The sequence below is a fragment of the Astyanax mexicanus genome, chromosome 24 (assembly GCF_023375975.1).
Source record: "Astyanax mexicanus isolate ESR-SI-001 chromosome 24, AstMex3_surface, whole genome shotgun sequence".
NCBI classification, from domain to species: Eukaryota; Metazoa; Chordata; class Actinopteri; order Characiformes; family Acestrorhamphidae; genus Astyanax; species Astyanax mexicanus.
The window spans coordinates 17,306,605-17,328,524 of NC_064431.1; the positions used below are offsets into that span (position 1 = coordinate 17,306,605).

Sequence of the window (21,920 nt, forward strand, 5' to 3'; positions counted from 1 at the left end):
AGGTGGCTTCAAGTTAAAGAATAAACTCCTGTATAAAATGGACTTTTGGTGTAGTAAAACATGATAAAACATGTTCTCCCACTGCGTTCCAAGATCCAGACATTTTTACATTTTGTCCAAACACCCTTCAGACTGGGGGACACGGGGCATAATTTTTCACTGTTATCCAGGTTCAAAGTAGCTCCACATCCTGACATTTAAAACGAGGCATTAATTACTTTGGACTGTGAGTTCTGCACACCCTAAGCAGAAATGTGTAAAAACACTTTATCATCTACTACATTCTAAAAAGAGAACTGTGTTTTAACGTAGAGAAAATTTGTTTTAACACAGGGAAACTGTTAAATGGAATGGATATGTGTTTTAAGGCGGAGGGGGAATGCTTTTAAAAACTAAAAGCTTAATACGCTGCAGTAAGTAGACCTAGTGAGGAATTAGTCACTCAGATGAGTAGTTTTACAGTAAATTTTTATTTTCTATTGTCTTATTTTCTATATTTTTATTAGGCTACTTTGAAAATGAACAATAGCCAAGCATTTTAAAAGAGAAGCTATATAAATGCTAACATTTAAAATTGTAGTCCCAGTGTCAAAATATGTGGATGAGATGAGGGACAAAAGCCTTATTTACAGGGATTTTCAGTTACATTGTTATTTTCTATTGATTTAGAATTAAATATCAAATGATTCCGGTGGGAGAGATCCTGTAGAATATGAATAAAATTTAATGGTGAGAAAACTGATGAAAGCCAATAGCATTGTGTGTGTTTTTGCAGGATTAACTGTGGATTTTGCTGTTTAATATATTTATTATTAATTTATTTATTATGACTATAAATAATATATTAAACAGCAAAATCCACAGTTAGCTGATGTAATAGATTTATCTTTTACGTGCTATAGATGTTACAGTAAGGAAGCAAGACTGGTATCTCAATTACTGATTGTTCTTGAGCTCTTGGGATCAGCTCTTCTGTTGAACTTTTATTTTGAGATCAGAAGAAAAATAAGCCAGTACCTACTAGGTAGGTCTGGACTTCATAGGTCCAGCAGACAGTACCATCTTGTAAGAAACAACTGTATTTTTTCCGGCAACCATCTTAAATTGGATACTATCAATCTAAAGTGTAAAGACAAGAGTCAGTAAAAACCTGCTGAGATTTAATTGCACATTTACACTGTATGTATATATATATATATATATCCAACACATTTTAATGGTCTAACAGGAGTGTATAAAACAGAACATTGGTATATACATTTAGGAGTATTGTAATGACATCATTTTTTTTATTCAATCAAGTTTTTTAATGATTATTACAGATATATAATTTGTGACCTGTTGTTCACATGAAATTCTTAGGAGGAAGATTCTCTTTTTAAGTGAAAAAGTGCAACAAAAAAAAAAAAATTCAAGTTTTGAATTCCCCTGTTTCTGCATCCCATAATAAGTCCAGTCATTTGCTTGCCCTGCTATGCCCCCTCTTGTCTCTATCCTGACCAGTGCTCATGTCCTTTTGGAGTTCTGCAAACATCAGGTAGTGCACGCCAGGGCGATCTGCTGGATCTTCACCAGTTCACCCATCAGCTGTTTTATACTGTGCTTGAGCTCAGGCAGGCGGTCCAGCGGTTCTGGAGGCTCCAGTTCACCCGTACAGTCCAGCCAGCTCTCCAACACTGAGAGAAGAAAATACAAACATACATCCATTAAAAAAACATAAATAAGCAGAGTTAAAGTTACCTAAACGTTAAATGTAAGAAATTATTAAGGATGATAATCTTATACTTTATCTTAGACCCCGTTCACACCTGGCATTTATCATGCGTTCTGGGTGATCTACTCATAATAATCCAGATATTCCAGATTATATTCTAAAATAAAACCACTTGGTAAAGCATAGCAACAAGTACAGCAACCACACTTCTGACAGAAACAGCTTAGCAACCATTTACATTTTTCAACTGTCCACTGTCTGTCTGTCATCTCTTCTCTGTCTATGTACAAGGGGTGATGAAATATCGAAATTGGTCGAAATTATCTCATAGTCTCGAGCATCGAAGTCAAAAAGAGGATCGACGATCCCTCCCGCAAATGGCGCAACACACTGTAGCTCAAAGAGCAGCTCTTTCTCCAGAAAATGTGGACATTCTCATCTTCTTAAAGAAAAACTTATAAAATATAAAAATAACAGTTGTTTTGTCTAGCCTCAAACATGTTAATCGTTTTGGTACCTTAAGGAGCATCTTTCTCTCAGATAAAGTAATATAATATAATAATATATCTTTGTTAAAGAAAAAAACTTGTCATTCTCAGGGACTGAAAAAGTCTTAAAATCTTATTTTTCATGTGTAACTGTTATAGTAGGATAGAGTTCAGTTTGTTAAGGCTCTAATTGTTCTATTATTTTTTACATGACTGTTCCTGTATTTTTTTTATTATTTATTTTGTTATGTGCACACTGCTGCTACCAAAAAAGCCACTAGATGGTATTACAAATATATCTTAATTAAATTATTTAAATTTGACCATTAGTGCCTCTAGTGTTGTGTTAGAGATCACTTGTATCACTTTGCATCACTTATATCAAGCCCACCTTTTGAAATAAGATATTGTAAATTTGATGAACCAATCAAATCAAATCAAACCAATGAATGACCATAGACTAATCTAAAACTGGCATAGACCTCTCTGCTGTAAAAAAAAAAAAAAAAAGAAAATCGAAAATAGAATCGAATCGTGACCCTAAAATTGGAAATAAAATCGAATCGAGGATTTAGAGAATCGTGACACCCCTACTATGTACTGTACTCTGTCTGTCCACTGTGTGTTCGTCTGCTGTGTCTCCACTGTGTTTCTGCAGTCTGTCAAGCGTATGTTCACTGTCTGTTCACTGTGTTTCTATCATTCTATCTCTGTCTATCCACTGACTGCCTATCATCTATCTGCTGTCTACTGTACTATATCTGTCCTCTGTGTCTGTTGTATGTCCAACCTCTATCTGCTTTCTGTTCGATGGCTATCCATTGTCTGTCTACTGTACTCTGTCTGTCCACTGTTCACTATCTGCCATCTGTCTGTCTGCTGTCCATCCGCTGTCAGTCCAACGTCTATCCACTGCCTGTCTGCCGTCTATCCACTATTAGTCCAATGTCTATCCGCTGTCTGTCTACTGTATTCTTCCTGTCCACTGTGTGTCTGGCTGTCTGTCCACTGTTCACTGTCTATCCACTGCCAGTAAAACGTCTATCCGCTGTCTGTCTGCCGTCTATCCAACGTCTAACTGCTGTCTGTCTACTGTTTACTGTCTTTCCACTGTCTGTCCACCATGTATACACTGTCTATCTACTGTACTCTTCCTGTTCACTGTGTGTCTGTTGTTTATCTACCGTCTGTGTGACGTCTATCCACTGTCTTTCTACTGTACTCTTTCAGTCCATTGTGTGTGCACTGTCTGTCCAACATCTACCTGACGTCTGTTTGATGTTTTCCACTATCTGACCCAGCTAAGAACAACATCTGAAAATATTTACATGAATAAATTAGTTCCACTCACCATCTAGCTCCTTCTCGATGAAGTCCATCCTGTGGGTGATCTCCTCCTGCACAGACTCGATGTGCTCCAGCAGGTTAATCTGCCATTGCTGCTGCTGGGTCCCGCCAGTCAGCTCATCCCTGTTGCCAGCCAGTACTACACTCGTACAATCGTCCAAAACCTTCTCCTACACACACACACACACACACACACACAAAATTTAAACACGGATACAGTTCATATCACAGCACCAGTCTATACCAGCACATTGGACATGAAATTCAACCTCAAATCTCTCAATTGAAAATTTTACCAGACTCTAAATGCAGTACAGTTAGAGTTAATAGAACCAGAACTTTTTAAAATTGTTTCCATTCCATTAAAGTAGCCCGCTGTAAATTTAGAGAACAGTCCTCTACTAACTCTCACCTGATTGGTTCTGGTCTGACTAGACTGGAGCTCCTCTCTATAACACTCCTCGTACTGCAGGACCCTCTTGCAGGCTCGCAGCCCGTCCTCCAGTTCTGACTCCGTCCACCTCTCTACCACCAGCCGCTCCTCCAGTGCCGGGTAGAACACCCAGGGCTTTGGGTAGCAGTGTTCACTGCTGATGTACGAGTTACAGAACGATGCAGGTGAGGAAGGTATATCTGAGAGATGCTCCTCTGATTCTGTTCTCTGGAGATCCTGGGGAACAGAACCTTTGGCGCGTGCAGAGGCTACACTGTGGGCAGTGTTCTTGCGACATCGCTCTGTCTGCTTCCATGGCTGGCACCAGAGTCTCAGGTCTGGGTGAGTTTCATTCCTGCAGGAGGAACACACAGCATGTGGTCTTAAATGTGGAGCCCTGATTGTGATATGGATGTTTCCACAGTTTCCACTACTGGTGTGGCTATTCACCTAAATATATTAGACCTCTGTGACCTGTATAATGACCTTTTAACATTCATTTATAAGTTGTCTGACCAGAGGGTTAGCTTGTTATGCTAACTAGCTAGCAAGCTGTGCCAGTATGCTTCTTTTACGATGCTGTTCAACACAATGTTCCGCAGCACCTGTAGCGGTATGACGCTATGTGATCAATGCATAATGGTTTTAAATTTCCTTCCAGTATACCTGGATGAACCGGTATACCACCCAGCACTAATGTGGATAATATTAAATACCTAAAAAAAGGTTTTTCTTAACGAGCTCCTGACATATGATCTGATCTGATATGAAATGACTTACTGCAGGACGCTGATTTTGAGCTGTAGGCCGCTGAGCACCTCCACCACGTGCTGGACGTCCCCCAGCAGCTGGTGAGTGGCTGTGATCTTCCCGGCATTCTGATGGGAATAATTCTCCTCTAGGAACGACAAGCCATACATGTGACCACTGCTCAGCCAATCACGATCATACCAGTACCGCAGGCTCTGCCTCTGACCTGGATAAACACACACATAATATTTACTGAACGTTGAAAGTGAAAATGCTTATAAAGGCAGATTATTTATTAATTATGGGATGAGTGAGAAGAAAACAATTTAAAGTTCATTCCTGTAATTCCTAAAATCCAATTACAGTTTTTGCCAATTGCTAACAAACTAAAACGACAATGATTTGGAAGTTAAAAAAACTGACAAAGAGAATATAACATCTCACATTTTCTGCTTTACACGATCCACATTACAATTAATTATACCACAGTTAGTTTCAACCCTGCAATATGATTGTCTGAGGGGCGTTTTATGAGTGACATTATCAGTTGGTAATGCACTGTAACCGAAGCTCTTCATGTATTACTCCGCCACATACAGGTTAACTAGCAATGATGCAGCGCTTACAAGCCAAAAAGCGCAGCTACAAACAGAGCAGTAATGGAACTATTTTAACTCGCTGAGTTTTTATAATCAAACAGATCGGATTTTCTCATCCTCTTTAACTTAAAATCTTTCAATAAACAGCGATAATGGAACTGTGGTATAATTGCAATAATGCACTCGAGTTTCGTACACTCTACTCTCACTCTGGGGGAGAAAGAATGAGTGGGAGAAAGAGTGAGAGGGGGAGGAAGAGTGAGGGGAGAAGAGTTAGAGAATGAGTGAGAAGGAAAGGAGAGAGAGGAAGACTAAGAGGGAGAGGGAGAGTGAGAGGGGTGAAAGAGTGAAAGGAATTGTAAGAGGGGGAGAAAATGTGAGAGGAGGAGGAGTAAAAGTAAGTGTGAGAGGGGGTGAATATGAGGGGAGGAAGAGTGAGAGGAAGACTGAGAGGGGAAGGAAGAGTGAGAGGAAGAGTAAAAGGGGGAGAGTGAAAGGGGATGAAAGAGTGTAAAGGGGAGGAGTGAGAGGAAGACTGATAGGGGAAGGAAAAGTAAGAGGAGAATAAGAGTGAAAGGGGGTGGAAGAGTGAAAGGGGAGAAAGAGTGAGAGGTGGAGGATGAGTGAGAGGGGGGAAGAGTGAGAGGAGCAGTGAGAGGTGGAGGAAAAGTGAGAGAAAAAGTGAGGGGGGAGAGTGAAAGGGGGACAAATGAGAGGGGAGAAATAGTGAGGAGGAGGAAGAGTGAGAGGGGGGACAAGTGAGAGGGGAGAAAGAGTGAGAGGGGGAAGAGCAAGTGGTGGAGGATGAGTTGGTGGGGGGGGGGGAGTGAGAGTGGAGGATGAGTGAGAGAAAGTAGAAGAGTTCACTGCCAAAGAAGACAGCAACTTTCAAATAAAATCAGAGCAACCTTAGCTAGTCATGTCATTAAACATAAATAAATCCAGCCTAGTTTACAGTAATGTATTTTAGCAATTGGAAAAATACTGTAACCAGTCATTCATTCAGATATTGGATCATACCGCAGTTCTGACCCGGTGGATCTTGGCAGATGAAGCAGACGTATCTGTCTGGAGCGCTCTCCTGCAGAAGACCCATGCAGGAGCCATGCTGCCAACACCTACACTCTGCACACTGTCAAAAAAACAGAAGTAACCACACGTTCCAGAGATTAGACAGTAGATTGGACAAGGACGACGTGTCAGCAGCTGTAGAGTATGTGAGGGGAAACATCCAACATGGCAACATTTATATACTAAAAGCTTGGCTAATTAATCTAAACATAAAGAAACCCTGTTAGTTTTCTGCCTTGCGAGGATTTTGCTATTTTTCCAATTTACAGTGTGAACTAAACCCTTTGTGTACCCTCTGTTTAATTCAGATAGAATGAATGTAGAAAAACAGACACTTCTAAGGTAATAAATCACTACACTGCTGGCCTAAAGTTTTAAAAATTGTCCTCCTGACCTGTATCAAGCTCTCATTTTTATTATTTATTATTTAGTGAAATATAAGCTGAGGGGTGGAGCACCTGAATCATGAAGTCATTTTCATCCTCTGCCTTACAAAGACAGCGAATCACCTTCCGACCAACAGCTGCTGAAACCACAGAGCCACGGCCGAGGCGGGAGGATATGATGTGAAGGTCCGGCCCAGTTTCATCACTCCACCCATAACTGTCAGAGGACCAATCAGATACACTGTCTTCACCTGGAACGAAAAGATAAAGGGATTATTGTTATATATCAGATTATCAGCAGAAACTCTGGCCAGAGCCAGTACTGGACTCTAAAAGATCTGAAGCTTAGTCACACATAAACCCTGAATCTTCACACAGCCACCCACACTCACCATCCAGCTCCGTCCTTCCCGCCTGGTCACACCCCCGCCTGCTGAGTAAAGCTTCAGCCGCGTTCTTGCGGAAGACGGGGGATCTGAAGAGGTTCAGTTTGGACTTCAGCCCAAACCCCAAGATGTCCACGTTCTCCTCACTGCCTGTATTCCACCAACAAGAGAAGCAGCAGAACAGAAATAAAATTATTAGAACTTTCAGACAAATGGATTTTAGTTCTATCCAGATGGAAGTCTGTGAAAAATATTTCGCACTTCTACTCAGTGATAAAACTGTTGCATTTAGACTGCAATTGAAAAAACAGAGCCAGTGAGGTTTTTTTTTGCTTTTTCTTGGTCACATGACATCGCATTCAGTAGCTCCTCCATTTCCACTCGCTGTTGTGTTTACATGGATCTCCATGGAAACGCGCGCCCAAAGTGTAATTACGGTGCATGCCAGTGGACAAATAGCTATTTTATTAAACGCATGGACACGAAACTCAGAGATGCACTGGGCGACCGCAAAGTTTCAGCGTACAACAGCAGGTAATTCAGCCTGTAATTTTCCCAGAGTACATCTGAGAAAAACACGTAAATGTTTGTTCCAGATGGGAATAAAATCACAGAGGACCCCCCATAAAAGAGAAAATAATCCCAGGACCACCTGAGAAACTAATCCCGTCCGAATAAGGCTTTTGATTCCGCAATGATGAAGAAATTAAGAGATAACTGGGAAGATGATCTGTATTCTGTACCTGACTTGGACTTCTTTTTCTTCTTCTTTTTCTTCAATTTGATCCGCAGGAAACTCCTGGACTTCCTCTCTTTAGATCTGTTCAACCGAGCTGAGCAAGAAACTCATTTAGATTATTTATTCAAAACTTATTTCGATCTCTCTGCCTCACCAAATAAACATCAGTGCACTGTTCATCATTAATATAATAAACGAAGACCCTCAAGCTGGGCAGTACAGTGTGATTCACTGTGATTTGTACATACAGCTGTGGTTAGTTGTTCACACAAACACATCACAGACCTGAAGATCACAAAAAAATTGTTATGAAGGATTTCTTTAGAAAAGCCCCCATTGGACTGCGATGCTCCCACCACCATGTTTAACAGACGGAGGTAAGGCTCACTGACTTAACTGTTAGCTGATGCAGCAACACTCTGTGAGATTTGGAATGACTGGATAAATTTGATCAATATCCCCTCGTTCAACACTAGGTTTACAAGGTTTAATATTGATCTAGCTTACCTGTGTTCACAGGGCTTTTCTCCACGGTTCTGCGACTGGTTCTGTCTGGTGGGTTCTCTCTGCTCTTCTCCTTCAGCGAGGGTCGTATCTGATGTTCCTGCACGCCACCTGAAGGGGGCACAGAGACTCGCCTCCTCTCTGTTATATGAATAGAGCTTCTGCCTTCTGCTTTAGAAGATGTGGGAGACCGACTGGCACTGTGATTCACTAAAAACAGAAATAGGACACAACCACACAGGACACTTTTAACTAATGAAAATGCTGTAACAGAGTAACCATGCAAATACAGCTATGGAAAAAAGTAAGGGACTAAAGAGTTTTTTTTTATTTTACCAAATTGAAAACCTCTGGAATATAATCAAGAGGAAGATGGATAAACACAAGCCATCAAACCAATCTGAACTGCTTGAAGTTTTTTCACCAGGAGTGGCATAAAATAATCCAAAAGCAGTGTGTAAGACTGGTAGAGGAGAACATGCCAAGATGCATGAAACTGCGATTAAAAACCAGGGTTATTCCACCTAATATTGATTTCTGAACTTTATGAATATGAAGACTTGTTTTTTTGCATTATTTGAGGTCTGAAAGTTCTGCATCTTTTTATGTTATTTAGCCATTTCTCATTTTCTGCAAATAAATGCTCTAAATTACAATATTTTTATTTGGGATTTGGGAGAAAGGTTGTCCATATTTTATAGAATAAAACAACAAAACAAAAATGTTCATTTTACTCAAACATATACCTATAAATAGCAAAATCAGAGAAACTGATTTAGAAACTGATTTAGAAACTGACATGGCCTCTTATTTTTTTCCAGAGCTGTATATGTATCTGAAAAGTACAACAGGTTTATACATTTATGAATATGATGAATATCAGTTTGCTGATCCTGTTATTATATCTCTAAATATCAGAGACAATAAGTTTTAAATCATAACAATACAAAGATCCATTATTAAACTTCTGATGAAGAGGAGTCGTTACTCACACAGTGGAACTGATACTCCACCCCTCGGTTTGGGATTCTCCCAGTTATCCGAAGGCCCCAACTGGTCCTTTACTCCAGTCAGAACGCTGGTATTTGGACTCATCTCCTCGTCTGCGGGCCGGTCCTCTCCGTGGTAGTACTTTCTGTGGTAGTGCAGGAGTTTAGCCTTCCGGAAGGATTTGCTGCAGCCTGGAGAACTGCACTTATACGGGTTATGATCCAGATCCAAGGAGAGAACCGGCGCCGGCTGGTTCTTAATCACTCTGTACACTGAGAGAGAGAGAGAGAGAAGTAGGGGAAATAAATAAATACTTTTATTGTATTAATTGTTTCCTGCATCTGTTCTGGAGTTTTACGCTAGATATGAACTCACTTATGACAGAAAAGAATATTTACACTGGCATTAGTGAATTAAACCAGATATTATACTGGGATTTAAAATAAAATAAAATCTCTGTACAGTACTCTGTATCATCAGCATTGCACTAAAAACTTGTTTTTCACCAATAGAAATGCTCCAAAATGATTGGAATAAAATCTTTTTATATTCACCCACTGGCTGAAAGAAAAAAAAAAATTCTACTTCTCCTGTAAAGCTGCTGTTTGTTAGTTAGGACCAAACCACATTGCTGCACAAGGGGCAAACTCAGAAGAAGTGTTGAAAGGAGTTCAGGGCGTTTTCAATTTAGTGTTGCACGATACTCGTCGATACTTCGTCATTAAAAACGCTACAATACCCCATTTATTTAGTACCGGTGCTAAACAAATGAGCGTGTTTTACAATAAGAGCGGGTTTTCCAAAGAGTGCCTCAAGGGGGCAGTGTGTGCGCGCGCAGCACTCCAGCACGTGCCTCCTCTCTCAGTCAGAAGAGAACGCGTAGCATGGCTGCTAATACGAGCAATTTTGCGGACCGTCCTCAGCTTGTAGATAAACTACACGCGCGAAACGAAGTATGGAATTATTTTGAATACAAATCTGACAGTCAGGACAACCCCGGGGGCACATCAAAACCGGTCTACAAACCATGATTTAAACCTGTAAAGGCCAAAGGAGCCAACACCTCCTATTTAGCAAAACATCTTTCTGACAGACCTGCAGATTTACTTAAATAATAATAAGCATTATTTGCAGTCCTAGATGCAGTAGACTGACTGAAGATAATGGCCTAGAACCTTGAGGTGACCAAAGAACTGTCCAGAAAATAAGTCAGCAAGAAAAAGAGGACAATATGTTTTTTTTCCCTCATAACTTGGCCATAAAGCTCAGCTGCTGTAACAGGTAATTATTTTATTTTTGTTCAGATATTTTTAAAAGTGGCCAAAGACCTGTCCAGAAAATAAGTCAGAAAAATGAGGTTATGTTTATTGTTTTTTAATAACATGGCCATAAAGCTTAGCTGCTGCAACAGAGAATTATATATTTTTGTGCAGATATGTTCAATAACTCAGCAGCTTTGACATACTTTAATGCAGTTTATTTATTTTGATTTATTAAGTTAAAATTGTTTTCCTGCTGTAAGGCTGTGCTCAACACAAACACTGAATAAATATCACATTGCTGGTGTTTTTGTTTATTAATGAAAAAAGCTAAAAAAATTAAGTTCAGTTATCTGTTATTCCATTACTTTTCCTAAAGTCCTATTTTTTGCAAGGTATCGTTTTAGTATCGGTATTGAGATATTTAGGCAGGTAGGCAGCCCCATGTGGTTTAAGTGAATATAGTTGAAGAAGACAGAGTGGAGGTGAAACAATGTAGTTAAACATGGCGTTGAGATAAGAGATGAGGGTATATACAAAAAAAAAGGAGGAGGGGTCACAAAATCAGTTATTTTATATTCCACATTGGGAGATACAGGGTTTTTGTGTGACCGTGACGATATGTTTGTGGTTGTTTTAAAGGTGATGGAAGGTGAGCTTGGATTTCAGTATAAATGGTGTGTTTACTCACGCGGCTCTCGGCTGAATCGGTTTGGATTTAAGCCTTGCTTTTTCCCAGCTGTAACACACACACACACACACACATTATAATTATTTACTAAATTATCTATAGCATTTTATAATTAATACCATGGTATTTAAATGACTGCTGTATTCTTACATTTAGCAGGCGTGTTTTGAGTTTGTGAGATTTCCGATTGCCCGTTCTTTAATGTCACATCACCACTGCAGATCTGTGCTGACGGTACAGGACACTCTGGTCCATCTTTACCCAAACTAGTTTTAATCTTCTTTAATGATGCTCTGTCCTCTCTGACTGATCTTCTCTTAATTCCTAAGAACAGAAGATAAACGACAACAACAGTAAAAAATAAATATATCTATTTATTATATTATATCTCATTTAGGTATTTAAATACAAATACATATACTACACAATTACAAGTATGTGATTACATTTTAATCTATGCAAAAATACCATTTTGGCAAGAGTTGACTTGGGCAGCTGTGTGTTACATTTGGACAAAAGAACTGGAGAGATCATGTTATTATGGATGTGTTGTTACTTCTCAAATGAACACATCATATGACGTTACCTCCCACTGGAACTCCCTCAGATGTTCTGCTCTGTGGTGGATGCTCCTCCCCCTCTTCGCTTGGTTCCGAAAGCTCCGCCTCTTTTTTCTCATCTTGGTTTTCTATTCTTTCAGCTGAATCTGAATCCGAGTTGTGTTCTGTGTCTGTGTCCGGTTCTCCGTTCAGGGAGGTCTTTTTTAGGAATGCTTTGCTGTAGTTATGCTGTCCAATGTATTCCGCCACTCTCTCGTGCTCCATTTTCTCATCTTCTTCGCTCAGGAGAAAGCTCTCGGCTCCGCCCACATCTCTGATCTGCTGTATTGATCTCGTGTTTGATTTCCTTTGGCTCCATTCCTCCTTAGCTCCTTCATCAGAGTCCCCCTCCTCTTCCTCAGAGTCATCCTCACTGTCCCGCTGGGGAGTTCTAGGGGGGGTTCTCCTGGTCCTGCAGGATGGGTTACCCAGCGGTCTGGAATGCTTCTCTGCACGTGGAGACGGCGGCTTCTCTCCATTTCTGTCAGATGGACTGGATTTCTGCCTGATTTTCTGTAATTGAGAGAAATGTTTACAGATAATGTCATGTTTTATTATTTTGTAACTGCAAACTCATTTTCCAATACTGATTGGTAATTTTATTTATTATTTATTATTATTATTTATTTATTAACCCTCCTGTTGTGTTCCGGGTCAATTTGACCGGTTTCAAAGTTTAAAGATCTAGTAAAAATAGTTAAAAGTACTTTTTCTACTTGAAACTTCTTCTACTTGCCCTAATTAATGTAATCAACATATAATATGAAAATGGTTCATCTCACATTTTTGCAAACAGCCCCTGCAAAAACTACAAAAACTAAAACAAAATTGAAATGTTATGTTTCAATGTTATTTAGAACTGTTGTTTTATATGTTGGTCTTTTAAAAGTAATAAAGTAGTGAAACATTAAAAAAGTTTGAACATCTTTGGGTTTCAGACACTTTTGGATAATTAAACATGCAACAGGTCAAATTAACCGCAGAACACCAATGCTGTTCCAGACAAATGAACATAACAGGAGGGTTAATTATAGTGTAATATTTAATTTAAATCAGTTCTGTTTACTAGAAAGTTTTTACCTCACTAATAAAGGGCTTTACGTGCATCTCCTTAACGGTCTGGACGACGCCATCGTAGAACTTCACGGTGTAAGAAGCTGCAGAAGAGTTTAGCACATCATTTGATTCACTTTCATTAATCAGGAACTTTATTCCCTCTATCATTATTAGTTTAGCTGGAAAAAAACCCTCACCATCTTTATTGACGGACAAAACTTTAGCAGGGTAGAACCGACAGTCTGACCAGCTCGCGAGAACCTTTTCATTTACACGGAAACCCTGAAACAAAATAAAAACCAACACAGCAAAAATGTTATTCTATAGGAAGGCAATAACTGACTAAATATAATCAATATCAATATGTATATGCACCGATTTTGGTATTTCTGTTGAGACAGAAATATCAATTTAATAAAATGAGACCTAGACCTAGAGTGAACCAGAACCACAAATCAGTAAAAGTCCAGATCTTGAAAGACTGACCGGTACCGGGCCGCCCTCCTGCAGCCCCTGCCTTCTCAGCTGGACCCTCTCCACAGGTCTGAGGTACGGACTGGTCCAGTCGAACCACTCGTCATAGCGGTGACTCCACTGACGGTAGTGTATCAGAACCTTCTCGTCCTCATAGTCGATTTTTTCAATGTTGGCAGCGTACCTGAGGAGGGAAGCGTTACATCACAGGATCAATACGAGAGAGGAAGTGGGGATCGTTAGGGGTGAAGTTATCAGAAAACAGAACTCACCAGTTTTTGAGACTGTCCCTCGCCTCCACAGACGCCCCGACCTCAAACCGAATCCCGCGCTTGGCGGGTGGCGTCCTACTCATCCGGCTGACGGCTGGAGGACAAAATCAATCATTCTTATAAACATTTATAATTATAATTCTTCCTATTATAGATTATCAATAAACATTACCATGTTTTGTCTTTCAGTGATAGATGAATTCAGACAATGAATTTAAAAATCAGTAGAATATCTTTAAGAATATGAGATTCATTAATATTACTAACTTTAAGTTTAACAGGTTTAACTTTGTATGTGTCTTAATTTATGTGTACTTTGCAAAGACATAATAAAAGGTCCCCAGTTCATCACTGAAACCAGGTGTTGGACTCATCAGAGAAGATGGTCTTACTTCAGTCCTCTATGGTCCAATCCTTATGATTTTTTGTTAACTTTAGCCTTGCTTTTCTTTGCTTCTCATTGATGAAGGGCTTTTTTCTAAATGTATATGCCTTGATCCCTGACTCTGGGAGACTGTTTTAAACTGTTCTCTCTGTACATTTCACCCCAGCTGCCATTTGCCATACTATTTGTAGGTCACTTGAAGTCATCCTGTGGTTGCTGATGAAATGCAAATTAATTGACTGTCAATCTCCAGGTCTGAACCGCTTTGAAAACATCTGGAATGTAATCATGAGAAAGATAGATGGTCACAAGCCATCAAACAAAGCTGTGCCAGGAGTGTCATTAGGTCACCCTAAATCCGAAAATCTGTCTGAAAGCATTGCACTGTTTTCATTATTTTGAACATTTCTCATTTTCGGCAAATACATGCTCTAAATTACAATAGTCTTATTTGGAATTTGTGTCAGCAGTTTATAGAATAAAACAACAAATATTGTTTTTACTCAAACATACACCTAGAGTAACTGATCATTTTAAAGTGGTATACATATACAGCTCTGGAAAAAATAAGAGACCACTTCAGTTTCTGAATCAGTTTCTCTCTGAGTCAGAGACTGTAAAAAAAGATGGACGCTGTGTCACAGTATGGGTCCCACCTAAGGGTGTGATGAGACATTAATATAGCGAGACGAGACATGATATTGGGTTCACGAGAACGAGACAAGACGAGATTTAAAAATAAAAGTTTAAAGAAAACGTCAAAAATTAAAAATGGCTTGAAAACTATTTTTATATTTCTTAACTAGTTTTATTTGACAAAATCGCACACTTAACAGACTTTTTTCTCTCACACATTGATTCTATAAGAAAAATAAAAAAAACAAGTTGTCCCCCTGTCACAGGGGGACGTAGGGCCCTCGCACAACAGCGCAAATCGTACCGGGCCAAACCGAGAAACCGGTAAAAGTAATTTTGAGGTCTTATTGAGTGTGCCAATTTTCAAGAGTTTTCTATCCTGTTAAACATGTGAAATATCCATTTAAAATACAGGTGGCGCTATGGCGCTGTTAAAATACATGTATTTGAAATTCTAATTCTACATCAAACAACAGCCTTAGATAAGCAGGCTGGTCAAATTTTGTGAGTTTTTCTCCGTTATAACCTCCTCAAAACACCTGGCATTACCTAAGTTTTCACCTCCTGTTTTGATGTGGGATCTCAAAAATTCAACCATCTGCCATTTCGTCCTCGTTTGAGATATCCACTATTCCTTCACAATTTATCATCAGATATGTTCAATGTTTATTTTTACCAAATACCAAGAGAATTCATCAAATTTGCTAGGAGTAGTTTAACAATGTACACAAAAAATGTGTGTAAAATGCAGATATTTCAAAATGGCCGACTTCCTGTTGGGCGGAGTCAGTCCTACCAATGCTGAAAATGTGTGTAATGATGTCTTTTGTGTTTTTGCCAAGTTTCATGAATTTTCAATAATCTGTTTTCTGACAATGTCATGGTTTCACTTTGGTTTAGTGTTGCGTCTCTAGTGACTCAATTGCTCGCCATTGGGTCACCGTTTTACCGATCAACTAATCCTTTGGCAATTATCATCAAATATGTCTGTTGTTCATTTACAGCGAAATAAGAGGTAATCTGACAAAGACTTTAGGAGCAGTTTAAATTAGTTTGTGAAAAATTTGTAAAAATATTACAAATTCCAATATGGCCGACTTCCTGTTGGGCGGAGCTAATACAAGCCAATAGCAAATATGTGCAGGGTCATACTATCTACGATCCTACCAAAATTTGAGAAGATTAGACAAATTTTGACACATCCACAGCTAATTTATTAAACAAACGAATTAGGGGGCGCTGTAGAGTCTGCTAGCTATACATGAAAAAATTGTCAAAATATTTGTAAAGTGTTTTTAGGTCTTATGCAATCTGTCAATTTTCAAGAGGTTTTGAGCATTCCCGTAATGTCAAATATGCATTGAAACCTAGGTGGCGCTATAGAGCCAATGAAATACGTATACAAGAAATTTTAATTTCAGATGACAGTACTGCTTAATTCAAGCAGGCCTGTAAATTTTCGAGAGTTTTCAACCTTTTTAACCTCCTCAAACACCTACTAACACCAGAATGTATTCACTTCCTGTTTTAATGGGGCATCTCAAGCAGTTCAACTGTCCGCCATTTCATCCTCGTTTAAGATATCGACTATTCCTTCGCAATTTATCATCACGGATGGTAGTAGTTTTTTGCTGACAAATATCAAGAGTATTCAACAAATTCCCTAGGAGGAGTTCGACAAAGTATGCAAAAAATGTGTGTAAAATGCACATATTTCAAAATGGCCGACTTCCTGTTGGGCGGAGTCAATCATTCCAATACTAAAAACGTGTCTTATGATGTCTCTTGTGTTTTTACCAAGTTTCATGATTTTTCAATAATCTGTTTTATGACCGTGTCATGGTTTCACTTTGGTCTAGTGTTGCGTCTCCATTAAATTAATTGTCCGCCATTACGTCATCGTTTCAGCTATCGACTATTCCTTCGCAATTTATCACCATGTATGTCTGGAGCCTATCCACACCAAATTTAGAGGTAATATGACAAAGACTCTAGGAGGAGTTTGAATGAGTTCGTGAAAAATGTGTAAAAATTCCACAAATTTCAAAATGGCCGACTTCCTGTTGGGCAGAGCTAGTACAAGCCGATGGGTAATATGTGCGGGATGATAGTTTCTATGTTGTTGCCAAAAATCGAGAATATTGGAGAAATTTTGAGACAGCTACAGCTAATTTAATGGCCTAAACAAAATAGGGGGCGCTGTAGAGTCCTCTAGCTACACATGAGAAAAACGACAAAATATTCCTAAATCATTTCAAATACTTATTGAATTTGCCAATTATCAAGAGGCTGAGAGCTTTTCATAAATATGATATAAAATAGGTGGCGCTAGAGAGCTGATGAAAGACGAATTTACGAAATTCCAACTTACGGTCAAAGTATGGCCTAACCTGAATAGCTCTGTAAAATTTTAGGAGTTTTCAAACATCCTAACCCCTCCGAAACCCAGCGGGAAACTTTTTATTTTGCAACTTCCTGTCAAAATGGCCGACTTCCTGTTGGGCGGAGTCAAATAAAACCTAGTGATTCTTGTTGTTTATGAGGAGGTCAATGAGCGTACCAAAGTTGGTGCACGTTGGACAAACTTTATCCCGGCCACTGCCGACGTTTGGGGGCGCTATAGAGCTCCTGAACAACGCCAAAGTCCAGCCTCTATGGAACTTTAAAATTTTCGCCGAGCTTGAGGTCTGTGCCAAAATGCGTGAGTTTTCGAGTATCGGAAATGCCTCAAAAATGGACGCAAAGAGGCAGAATAATAATAATAATAACGAGTTGTCCCCCTGTCACAGGGGGACGTAGGGCCCTCGCACAAGAGCGCAAATCGTACCGGGCCAAACCAAGAAACCGGTGAAAGTAATTTTGAGGTCTTATTAAGTGTGGTAATTTTCAAGAGTTTTCTATCCTGCCAAAAATGTGAAATACCCATTTAAAATACAGGTGGCGCTATAGAGCTGTTAAAACACATATATTTGAAATTCTAATTCTAGATCAAACAACAGCCTCAGATAAGCAGGCCGGTCAAAGTTTGTGAGCTTTTCTCTCTTATAACGTCCTCAAAACTCCTAGCATTACCTATGTGTCAACCTCCAGTTTTGATGTGGCATCTCAAACATTCAACCGTCCGCCATTCCCTCCTCGTTTAAGATATCGACTATTTCTTCACAATTTATCATCAGATATGTTCAATGTTTATTTTTACCAAATACCAAGAGAATTCAACAAAATTTCTAGGAGTAGTTTGACAACATACGCAAAAAATGTATGTAAAATTCAGATATTTCAAAATGGCCGACTTCCTGTTGGGCGGAGTCAGTCCTACCAATACTGAAAACGTGTCTAATGATGTCTCTTGTGTTTTTGCCAAGTTTCATGAATTTTTAATCAACTGTGTTCTGACTGTGTCATGGTTTCACTTTGGTTTAGTGTTGCGTCTCTAGTCAATCAATTGCTCGCCATTACGTCACCGTTTTAGCGATCAACTATTCCTTTGGCAATTTTCATCAACTGTGTCTGATGTTCATTCTCAGCTAAATTAGAGGTAATCTGACAAAGACTTTAGGAGCAGTTTAAATGAGTTTGTGAAAAAAAGTGTAAAAAAATTACAAAATCCAATATGGCCGACTTCCTGTTGGGCGGAGCTAATACAAACCAATTGCAAATATGTGCAGAGTCATAGTATCTACGCTCCTACCAAAATTTGAGAAGATTAGACAAATTGTGACACATCCACAGCTAATTTATTAAACGAATGAATTAGGGGGCGCTATAGAGTCCGCTAGCTATACATGAAAAAATTATCACAATATTTGTAAAGTGTTTTTAGATCTTATGGAATCTGACAGTTTTCAAGAGTTTTTGAGCATTTCCGTAATGTCAAATATGCATTGAAACCTAGGTGGCGCTATAGAGCCAATGAAATATGTATATATGAAATTTAAATTTTTAATCAAAGGACCGCTTAAATCAAGCAGGCCTGTAAAGTTTCGTGAGTGTTCAACCTGTTTAACCTCCTCAAACACCTACTAACACCAGAATGTATTTACTTCCTATTTTAATGGGGTATCTCAAGCAATTCAACTGTCCGCCATTTCGTCCTCGTTTAAGATATCGACTATTCCTTCGCAATTTATCATCAAGGATGGTAGTAGTTTATTGTTGACAAATATCAAGAGTATTCAACAAATTCCCTAGGAGGAGTTCAACAAAGTATGCAAAAAATGTGTGTAAAATGCACGTTTTTCAAAATGGCCGACTTCCTGTTGGGCGGAGTCAATCATATCAACACTGAAAACGTGTGTAATGATGTCTTTTATGTTTTTGCCAAGTTTCATGAATTTCCAAGCAGCTGTGTTCTGACCATGCTAATGTTTCTATTTGGTTTAGTGTTGTGTCTCCATTAAATCAACTGCCCGCCATTACGTCATCGTTTCAGCTATCGACTATTCCTTCGCAATTTAGCACCACGTATGTCTGGAGACTATCCACAGACAATTTAGTTGTAATCTGACAAAGACTCTAGGAGGAGTTCGAATGAGTTCGTGAAAAATGTGTAAAAATTTAACATTTTTCAAAATGGCCGACTTCCTGTTGGGCGGAGCTAATACATGCCAATGGGTATTATGTGTGGCATCGTAATATCTATTTTTCTACCAAAAATCTTGAACATTGGGGAAAATTTGAGACAGCTACCGCTAATTTATTAGCCTAAACCAAATAGGGGGCGCTGTAGAGTCATTTAGCTCCACATTAGAAAAACGATTACATTTCTCGAAATCATTTTAAGGCATTATTGGGTCTGCTCATTTAGAAGAGGCTAAGAGCTTTCTATAAATGTCATATAAAATAGGTGGCGCTAGAGAGCTGATAAATTATGAATATGAAAAATTCCAATTTTACATCAAAGTACAGCCTATGCCCAATATGCCTGTGAAATTTTATGAGTTTTCGAACATCGTAACCCACCCAAAACACCACGGGAAACTTTTTATTTTGCGACTTCCTGCCAAAATGGCCGACTTCCTGTTAGGCGGAGTCAAACAAATCCAAGTGATTCTTGATCGGTATAATGAGGTCAATGAGCGTACCAAAGTTGGTGCACATTGGACAAACTTTATCCCGGCCACTAGCAACGTTTGGGGGCGCTATAGAGCTCCTGATCAACGCCCAAGCCCAGGAACTGTGAAATTTCAAATTTTTCACCGGCTTTGATGTCTGTGCCAAAATTCAAGAGTTTTCGAGTATCAGAAAGGCCTCAAAAATGGGCGCGAAGTTTAAAAATAAAAATAATAATAATAATAATAACGAGTTGTCCCCCTGTCACAGGGGGACGTAGGGCCCTCGCACAACAGCGCAAATCGTACCGGGCCAAACCGAGAAACCGGTAAAAGTAATTTTAAGGTCTTATTGAGTGTGCCAATTTTCAAGAGTTTTCTATCCTGTTAAACATGTGAAATATCCATTTAAAATACAGGTAGCGCTATAGCGCTGTTAAAATACATGTATTTGAAATTCTAATTCTACATCAAACAACAGCCTCAGATAAGCAGGCCGGTCAAATTTTGTGAGTTTTTCTCCATTATAACCTCCTCAAAACACCTGGCATTACCTAGGTTTTGACCTCCTGTTTTGATGTGGCATCTCACAAATTCAACCATCTGCCATTTCGTCCTCGTTTGAGATATCGACTATTCCTTCACAATTTATCATCAGATATGTTTAATGTTTATTTTTACCAAATACCAAGAGAATTCAAGAAAATTTCTAGGAGTAGTTTGACAATATACACAACAAATGTATGTAAAATTCAGATATTTCAAAATGGCCGACTTCCTGTTGGGCGGAGTCAGTCCTACCAATACTGAAAACGTGTCTAATGATGTCTCTTGTGTTTTTGCCAAGTTTCATGAATTTTTAATCATCTGTGTTCTGACTGTGTCATGGTTTCACTTTGGTTTAGTGTTGCGTCTCTAGTCAATCAATTGCCCGCCATTACGTCACCGTTTTAGCGATCAATTATTCCTTTGGCAATTTTCATCAACTGTGTCTGATGTTCATTCTCAGCTAATTTAGAGGTAATCTGACAAAGACTTTAGAAGCAGTTTAAATGAGTTTGTTAAAAATTTGTAAAAATTACACAAATTTCAAAATGGCCGACTTCCTGTTGGGCGGAGCTAATACAAACCAATTGCAAATATGTGCAGAGTCATAGTATCTACGCTCCTACCAAAATTTGAGAAGATTAGACAAATTTTGACACATCCAAAGCTAATTTATTAACCGTACGAATTAGGGGGCGCTGTAGAGTCCGCTAGCTACACATGAAAAAATTATCACAATATTTGTAAAGTGTTTTTTAGATCTTATGGAATCTGACAATTTTCAAGAGTTTTTGAGCATTTCCGTAATGTCAAATATGCATTGAAACCTAGGTGGCGCTATAGAGCCAATGAAATATGTATATATGAAATTTCAATTTTTAATCAAAGTACTGCTTAAATCAAGCAGGCCTGAAAAGTTTTGTGAGTGTTCAACCTGTTTAACCTCCTCAAACACCTACTAACACCAGAATGTATTTACTTCCTATTTTAATGGGGTATCTCAAGCAATTCAACTGTCCGCCATTTCGTCCTCGTTTAAGATATCGACTATTCCTTCGCAATTTATCATTAAGGATGGTAGTAGTTTATTGTTGACAAATATCAAGAGTATTCAACAAATTCCCTAGGAGGAGTTCGACAAAGTATGCAAAAAATGTGTGTAAAATGCACGTTTTTCAAAATGGCCGACTTCCTGTTGGGCGGAGTCAATCATATCAACACTGAAAACGTGTGTAATGATGTCTTTTATATTTTTGCCAAGTTTCATGAATTTCCAAGCAGCTGTATTCTGACCATGCTAATGTTTCTATTTGGTTTAGTGTTGTGTCTCCATTAAATCAATTGCCCGCCATTACATCATCGTTTCAGCTATCGACTATTCCTTCGCAATTTAGCACCACGTATGTCTGGAGACTATCCACAGACAATTTAGTTGTAATCTGACAAAGACTCTAGGAGGAGTTCGAATGAGTTCGTGAAAAATGTGTAAAAATTTAACAATTTTCAAAATGGCCGACTTCCTGTTGGGCGGAGCTAATACATGC

At 38.9% G+C, this 21,920-nt stretch overlaps 1 protein-coding gene across 3 annotated transcripts in view; it reads right to left on the reverse strand.

Annotated features, from left to right (window-relative positions):
* Positions 1-1,192: 1,192 nt before the first annotated feature.
* The window catches only part of phf20a (PHD finger protein 20, a), a 43,357-nt gene continuing 22,629 nt past the window's right edge, over positions 1,193-21,920 (reverse strand). For all 3 annotated transcript variants that reach the window (XM_022682651.2, XM_022682652.2, XM_049471698.1), the window contains exons 2-18: positions 13,759-13,852; positions 13,499-13,670; positions 13,210-13,294; positions 13,037-13,113; positions 11,944-12,469; positions 11,508-11,681; positions 11,358-11,405; positions 9,410-9,679; positions 8,421-8,627; positions 7,918-8,007; positions 7,181-7,324; positions 6,861-7,039; positions 6,352-6,463; positions 4,763-4,958; positions 3,962-4,337; positions 3,554-3,719; positions 1,193-1,676 (exon numbers count right to left, since the gene is read on the reverse strand). In XM_022682651.2, the coding sequence (XP_022538372.2) occupies positions 1,534-1,676; positions 3,554-3,719; positions 3,962-4,337; positions 4,763-4,958; positions 6,352-6,463; positions 6,861-7,039; positions 7,181-7,324; positions 7,918-8,007; positions 8,421-8,627; positions 9,410-9,679; positions 11,358-11,405; positions 11,508-11,681; positions 11,944-12,469; positions 13,037-13,113; positions 13,210-13,294; positions 13,499-13,670; positions 13,759-13,841 (3,048 nt within the window). In that variant the 5' untranslated portion in view covers positions 13,842-13,852 and the 3' untranslated portion in view covers positions 1,193-1,533. The remainder of the gene's footprint in view (positions 1,677-3,553; positions 3,720-3,961; positions 4,338-4,762; positions 4,959-6,351; positions 6,464-6,860; positions 7,040-7,180; positions 7,325-7,917; positions 8,008-8,420; positions 8,628-9,409; positions 9,680-11,357; positions 11,406-11,507; positions 11,682-11,943; positions 12,470-13,036; positions 13,114-13,209; positions 13,295-13,498; positions 13,671-13,758; positions 13,853-21,920) is intronic.